A 7,881-nucleotide genomic window follows, 5' to 3' on the forward strand; every position below is an offset into this window, starting at 1 on the left:
CTGCTGGATAGATTAAACCAGGAACTATAAACTGTAATCCTTACCATAATTTTGAGTCTACAGTTTTTCAGATATCATTTCGAGCCGTATAGCAAAGACTGTATGTATTTTTTACATATGCTTTCTCGTTTTGTGAATTTTGAAAGGATGTGGTTATGGCCTTTGACATCAGAGGAGAAGCTCAACTATGTTGGCTGAATGTTGATAGAAAGATAACGTTGGAGGCAAGTTGCCCTTGAGCAGCTCTCTGAAGATCAACTGCCTCCACATTGCATTCTTTGCCCCAAAACTCTTTCCTTTGGTTGTGCTGAGAGGTGATGCCCAAGGTGCATCACGTTTCAAGAACTGGATCATGAACAACTTTATCCTCCTGGAAGAACAGCTCATCAAGAAATCCCAACAAAAGAGAAGAACTTCTCCCTCGAACTTTAAAGTCCGCTTCTTTGTGTTAACCAAAGCCAGCCTGGCATACTTTGAGGATCGTCATGGGGTATGTGAGCAGTTTAATCTGTCTTTCTTCGCATAGTATTTTATGTTTGGACTGGGCTAATGCAAACGTATATACATAGCATACAATAGAATACAGGAAACACAAACATGCTTGTTGTAACAACATAAAAAGTACAGTAAAAGTAATCAGAGGAGAATGCAGAGAGGAGTCAGGAGGTGAAATGGTGTGCAAGGCGATTTCAGTTCTAAAAACTGGAAATTTAATATTCATCAGCTTTTTCCCTGTGCAAGATTATGTTTGATTTTTAAATTATTAATAACATTTTAGGTTGCAAGTATTATGATTCGTTAAAACTTGAACGTTCTATGAAACATACCAAATTTAATGAAACATACTAAATTTAATGAAACATACTAAATTTAATGAAACTTAGATTAATACAACATTAGTATTCGATGGGATGATCTACCCCAGCTTGCTTATTTTTTAGTGGAAGAAACTGGTGTTTAGAATGGTTAAATTTGGGGTTCCGTGTTAATGTTTTCATGAATAACTCTGTCTGTCTCAATACTCATCACTTGCCCGATCTTGGAATAAGATTCCCCAGGCATTTAATTGTCTAAAAGTTGTAAGGCACAATGGCAAGCCTCTTTATCTCTTGGTAGACTTCCTAGGACACCAGGTTTATTAAGAACAAAGTTTCTACAGTGCAGACCAGCGGTTCTTACCCAGAAGAGTATGGCTGCTTAGCTAGGTCAGTCTGTCTCTGTATCTCAAAATAGTCTCACGCTTCTTTAACATCAGTAATAACAAAAGCAACAGGAATAATCCTAATAATGTAGTTTGGTAGAAAAAGCATTGGACAACGGGTCAGGGGACCAAACTACTTCTCAGTAGGTGATCCAATCTGGACAAATGTCTACCCCCTATTTCAGGTTCTTTCTTTATCAAAGGAAAAAACTGGAAATAACAACCTTCAAGGTCCCTTTCTTCTTTAAAACTTCTTTGCTTTATGCAGTGGCTCTTGTTTAGCCCTATGCTGCAGTTTTTCAAAGCATGTTTGATTCCTTACTGTATGGTTATATTATTTTTACATCATTAGTGGGGTAGGACAAGGACTATCACTTATATTTTACTGAAGGGAAAATAATATTAGGTGCCTGATGGTCACTTAGAAACAAAAGTGCTCTGATGCTTTGTTGGAGTCTGACTTAGTAGGTGGAGGCATGAGTTTGGGATTCTTTGGCCTGCCAGGCTTTAAAGCATTTCATGAGATGGAGCTCCAAAGGAGGTGAGGCTGGGTATAGAGTCTATGGATGCCTCATTTTTTAAAGTTGCAGGTGTTGCATGTCTTTGGTGAATTACAAAAGAAAAAAAAAAAAAGTTGCAGGCGAAATAGTGCTGCCTCTTTAAAAGTGAAAAGAATTGCTTGTCTTGTTATCAGACTCTTACTAATAACAGTTTACCAGTCAATCAGAAAACACATGGAATCATATGCGAGGCCTCTGCCAGGTGGCCAGGAGCCCAGTGTGTGAACTTGGGGGATTTATCATGTAGAGCTAAGAAATCACATGGCATTACTCAATGCTTTTTTTGTGAATGGAACATTTAAAGTTTTTGTTTCATATTGAAAGAACAGTCATGTACCTTTCAATATTTTTTTCAAAGCCCATTGTACAGTTTTCACCAGTTTGTTTTCCTGATTCAACATAGTATCATCTTATTTAGTTAGTACTAATAATTCCTTAGCCCAATTGCTATTTGCAAACTGTTTGTGAATTCAGCTCAATATTATTTGCAAATAATCACAAAACCAGATGGCCTTAATTCAGAATTTTATTGGTCATAATTTGCAAGTAGACAAGGTTGTAAAATCACCCTACTTCTTTATCTGAGCATTATGAAAAATTCCAAGACAATTACTTCATTCTGGGGAGCCCTAGGCTGTAGTTTCTAATACTTCCATGTAAGATACAGAGAATACATGTCCAAACCTCAAATTTCTTATTTTCTAATGTCTTTTTTACACTTATAAATAACATTTTTAAAGTATTTCTTTAATTATTTAATTATTACAGAAATTGATAAATCAGAAATTTACCCAAGGTCACTGAAAAAGGTAATATATGTGAGTTATTATTGTTCATGTCTTATGTATACTACATCATTTAGGGCCACCAATTTGTACACAAGAGTGCATTAATATTACTCATAAGTAAATAACATTACACCTGTGGGAAGAACATTTTCGTTTTTAAATTAAAGCCTTCACTTTCAATCTGTAAAATGGATGTGATAATAGTACCCATTTCATAGGAAGATGGCAAAGACTCAGAGGTGTAATGTCTTTAGGCTGAACTTTTTGAAATTATTTGGTAGGTCAAATATCAGGTATTAGAAGTCTCAAACAATTCAACTTAATATATTAGGTACTTAGCATAGGCCCTGCCATCTGGTAAGCATCTAGTAAAAATTAACCATTGTTTGTATCCCTTTCACGTCTCTACAGAAGCTAGCAGGGTGTCATAACAATTCATTTTCAAATTATGGGAGATATTTAAGGATTCTCCAAAGTCAAGCTAAGATCAGGGTCCTGGATTCCTTCTATTCTGTGTCTAAATACAAGTTTGTGGGGTAGATATACATGCATCATGAGCTGTTTGGCCAGTTATTGCCCCTCTTAGGGTGTCAGAGCTTGTTTTTCTATTTTCTCGTTTGTAAAATTATGATTCCTGCAATTCTCATATTCTATGAATTTATGACACCGTATGAAAAATAACCCTTCTACATACTCAAGAACATATTCTGCAGTTCTATAAATCTAGTATGTTTATTCTAACCTTAAAAATCATGCCTATTGTCATTATAATACTAATTGATTGAGGCTTTTACTTTAACATGGATTTAGTTCTGGTGTTAGATGCCTGTTTTCCCTATTGAGATGTGCAAGTGTTTTCAGAGGGGCCAAGAAGCGCCTTTATCTTGCTGGAGCAGTGAGCCAGAAAGAAGCATAGATTTGGCAGGTGGTGCCTTGCAGACAGACGTGATTTCAGAGGCTCTCCTGTGCCTGTCAGTTTTTTTTCCAAGTAGTCCCTGATGCCGGAAATTCTATGACAGAGGGCAATGAGAGATAAGGGCACATGGGTGTGCTGGTAAATGCTTAGGAATCCGAGTATGGGGCTTGTTGGGGAGCCTTGATTCATAGTGTTTGCCAATTCCTTTGGTGTAAATACTCCCATCATGGCCCATTTTAAACTACCAATGTGAAGTATGCTGGTTCACAAATTCCTGAAAATTTAACAATCAGCTACCTCAGGCCAGTACAAGCCAAGTCCAGCACATCATTGGCAAGCCTAAGAACAAATGATCCTTGAAGAGGTAGCCACCAACTAAGCAGCATACTTAGTTGCACATGACTGATATCAGATCCTTTTCAGTGGTAAAAAGAAAGTGAAGAGCCTCAGGCGCTTTGAGTAAGCACAGGATGGAAGAGGCAGCCTAGATGGGAATAAAGCATCATAGATTGGTGTGGCTCCTGTGGCCACTTTCTAGATGTGGGATCTCAGACCAGACATTTGACCTCTTTATGCCTGTGTCCTATTTGTAAAGTAAGGACTCCAACACTGCCTACTTCAAGTGATGTTGAGTATTTCATGAGAAAAGTATGTTTTAAGCTTCTTACCGATTGCTACATGGTAAGGTGATTATCACTCACAATTTTGCCCAAGCACCACCTTGATCTTCTGAAAGCCCCTCTGGAGAACTGGAAAGATTCTCCTGTTTTGATGACTCTTTCCACCTTAGGGATCAAGTGTGCTGTGCTCCTTATGATGTGGGAGTCATTATCATTTACATGGAACCAGAGAAACAGTTATGATCACCATTCCAGCCAGCATCTGGGTGAGGGTCTCCACTCTTCATGGCCTCTTCCCTTTAGCCTGCAGTCTGATCTAACAACAGAACCATCTCCTGCTTGTAGCAAGCATCCTTTCTAAATTAAAGATGGTAGGTGGGGAGATGGTCACCTTTCCTTGCTTTTGAAAACATTACTGCATAGTGGTCAAAAACACTGCTTCTGGCATTAGACAGATCTGGGTCAAAGACTAGGTCACATATGATCTGTGTGATTTTGTGTAAATTACATAATGCTGTGTAATCTTCTAAAAAAACTATTTACTTTTTTTTTTTTTTTTGAGACAGAGTCTGGCTCTGTCGCCCAGACTGGAGTGCAGTGGTGCCACCTCAGTTCACTGCAACTTCTGCCTCCCAGGTTCAAGTGATTCTTCTGCCTCAGCCTCCTGAGTAGCTGGGACTACAGGTACACACCACCACGCTCGGCTAACTTTCATATTTTTTTTAGTAGAGACGGGGTTTCACCATATTGGCCAGGCTGGTCTCAAACTCCTGACCTCATGATCTGCCTGTTTCAGCCTCCCAAAATGCTGGGATTACAGATGTGAGCCATTGCGCCCAGCCTATGTTTTTAAAATAACTAAGCAAGGCCAGACGCAGAGACTCACACCTGTAATCCCAACATGTTGGGAGGCCAAGGTGGGTGGATCACTTGAGCCTAGGAATTTGAGATCAGCCTGGGCAACACGGTGAGACTCCATCTCTACAAAAAAAAAAAAAAAATGCCAGATGTGGTGTGGTGCATGCCTGTAGTCCTAGTTACTCAGGACGGTGAGGTGGGAGGATCCCTTGAGCCCAGGAGGTTGAGGCTGCCATGAGCTGCGATCATGCCACTGTAATCCAGCCTGGGCAACAGGCTGAGACCTGGTCTCAAAAATAAAATAAAATAATTAAACATTCCTTCATGATCTTAGATCTTATTTCCTTTTAAGAAGATGGAAGTCACCTTTTTTACAAGGTATGCAATACCTTCTTGCTCTGAAGTCTCCAGTGGAAAGGACAGTCCTGAAAATTGGTACCCTGTGCCAAATGGGTCTTCTGCAATGAAATATTTTAGGACCTCTACATTTTCCACATATACCCCAGGACAAATCTTTGTCTTCATCCACTTCAAGAAGCCCTGCTATGTGTCTTAAAAAAAAAAAAAGAGAGAGAGAGAGGCCGGGCGCGATGGCCCACGCCTGTAATCCCAGCACTTTGGGAGGCTGAGGAGGGTGGATCACCTGAGGGCAGGAGTTTGAGACCAGCCTGGCTAATATGGTGAAACCCCGTTTCTACTAAAAACGCAAAAAAAATTAGTCAGGCGTGATGGCAGGTGCCTGGAATCCCAGCTACTCGGGAGGCTGAGGTAGGAGAATTGCTTGAACCCGGGAGGCAGAGGTTGCAGAGTGCCGAGATCGTGCGATTGCACTCCAGCCTGAGCAACAAGAGCAAAACCCTGTCTCAAAAAAATAAATAAAAATAAAAATAAAGAGAGATAGAGAGGGAGCCCTGGCAAGTTTTGCCTCCTAAAGTTCCCCTAGAATCTCCCCAGATTCCCACAGCCACCTCCCTAGTGGAAGCTATCAGAATCTCTCTCCTGGGACTGCTACCACCTCTCATGGTCTCCCTGCACCCGCTTCACCCCTGCCTGCCACTTCATCCTCCACATGGCAGCCAGCACCAGCTTTTCACATGTGACTGTAGTCAAGTCCTGAAGACGTTCATCAGAAATTGATGTGTCCCTCCAGCGGCTCTCCCCATTGCCCTAAGGATGGACACTACCAGAATCTCCCACATGGTCTCATCTGTCTCAGCTCTTGTCTCACTTTCATCTCTGGGATCCAACCACCCCAGGTTTTCTTCAATGTTAAAGCCTCCATTTTAAGTGTCACTTACTTGGGAAAGCCTTCCTTGATGTCCCTAGACTAAGTCATGTCCTCCTGTCCTGTTCTACCATAGCACCAGGTGTCCTTTCTTCACAGCACATGCTGAAGTTGTAACTACTCATCTTTTAATGTAACGATGTATTCATGTCATTTCCCCACCTCACCCTCCATTGGACTATCCGCTTTATGAGAGCAGGCACCCAAGTTGATAAAGATGGCCTCGCCAGTGCCTACAAGAGTGTCTGGCACACACTATTCACTCATGCATCATTTGTGGAAGGAATAAAAGGAGAAAGGGAGAAAAGAAAGGAGGGAGTAAGGACATAAGGTATAGATTCAGCTGGAGAGGTTAGAGACACAAATGAACTTCAAATAGAAAAGATTCAATGCCCAAATAATAGAGACCAAGGCAAGTGACATAGGACTTCAAAAGGGAGATTACTGGGTGTAGGAACATGTAACAAAGACTCCCTGGAGGCAGTAGTGTATGGCCTATTCTTGAACAAGGAAGAGGAAGATTCAGGTATTCAGGTGGATGGAATTTTAAGTGCTGGGTCAGAGAGGCACATGTAGGAACCAGCAGGAGGGCCGGGTCCCAGCCTTCAACTCTTTTTAAGAGAATTAATCAACTCTTTTCTCCTTTTTCCTCTGCCCTGTCTTACCCTTTCTTCCTTGCCTTTTACAGCTAAACCCTCTGTAGATGATATTCTTTTTGTTTTTCTTTGACCCAGAGGCTTGCTCTGTCTCCCAGGCTGGGGTGCAGTGGTGTGATCATAGCTCACTGTAGCCTCAACTTCCCAGGCTCAAGTGATCCTTCTGCCTCAACCTCCTGAGTAGCTGGGACTAGAAGCATGCACCATCATGCTCAGCTATTAAAAAAAATTGTAGAGACAGGGTCTTACTATATTGCCCAGGCGGGCCTCAAACTCCTGGGCTCAAGCAATCCTCCTGCCTCAACCTCCCAAAGTGCTGGGATTATAGGCATGAGCCACCATGCCTGGCCATGTAGATAATATTCTTAAAACTACCCAGGTATTTTTGCTTGAGACATCGAGAAGTCATGGGCCCTCTTCTCTTCATTCCCATGTCATTCAGTTGCCTTCCAGCTGGGCTCCTGCTGACATTTGAAGCTCTTTACCGTCTATTATCCACACAACACCTAGAATGAACCTTAAAATTTTAAATCAGATACTACTTTCTACCTTAAAGCCCTCCATGGCTATTTAGGGTATTTAAATAAATTCTCAACTGTGACTTACAAGACCCTTCATCCTGTGGTCCCAGCCTGCCTTCTTTATTTCGCTTCACACCACACTCCCTGTATGTGCTTCTGTCACATCTGCCTTCTTCCTGAACCATAAGCACTCAAAGCTCAAGGTCCGTGCAGGGCCTTTGTACAGGGCCAGGACTAGGGTGAGACAAGTGAGACACACACATAAAATGGCACTCATTCTCAGGATGCAGGATCTTTGCATTAGCTGTTCCCACTGTTTCAAACACCCCAGATTTTTGCACGAGTGTTTGTTTGCTTGTTTGTTTGAAACGTGGTCTTGCTCTGTCACCCAGGCTAGAATGCAGTGGCAGAATCTTGGGTCACTGCAACCTCTGCCTTTCAGACTCAACCGATCCTCCCAACTAGCTGGGACTACA

At 41.6% G+C, this 7,881-nt stretch overlaps 1 protein-coding gene across 1 annotated transcript in view; it reads left to right on the forward strand.

Moving 5' to 3' along the window:
- The first annotated feature begins 200 nt into the window (after positions 1–200).
- ITK (IL2-inducible T-cell kinase) overlaps positions 201–7,881 on the forward strand; it is a 74,077-nt gene continuing 66,396 nt past the window's right edge. Inside the window, exon 1 of the mRNA XM_011947667.1 lies at positions 201–490. Coding sequence (XP_011803057.1) covers positions 353–490 — 138 coding nt within the window. The 5' untranslated portion in view covers positions 201–352. The remainder of the gene's footprint in view (positions 491–7,881) is intronic.

The sequence above is a fragment of the Colobus angolensis genome, unplaced genomic scaffold, assembly GCF_000951035.1.
Source record: "Colobus angolensis palliatus isolate OR3802 unplaced genomic scaffold, Cang.pa_1.0 Scaffold27, whole genome shotgun sequence".
In the NCBI taxonomy this organism is placed as follows: Eukaryota; Metazoa; Chordata; class Mammalia; order Primates; family Cercopithecidae; genus Colobus; species Colobus angolensis.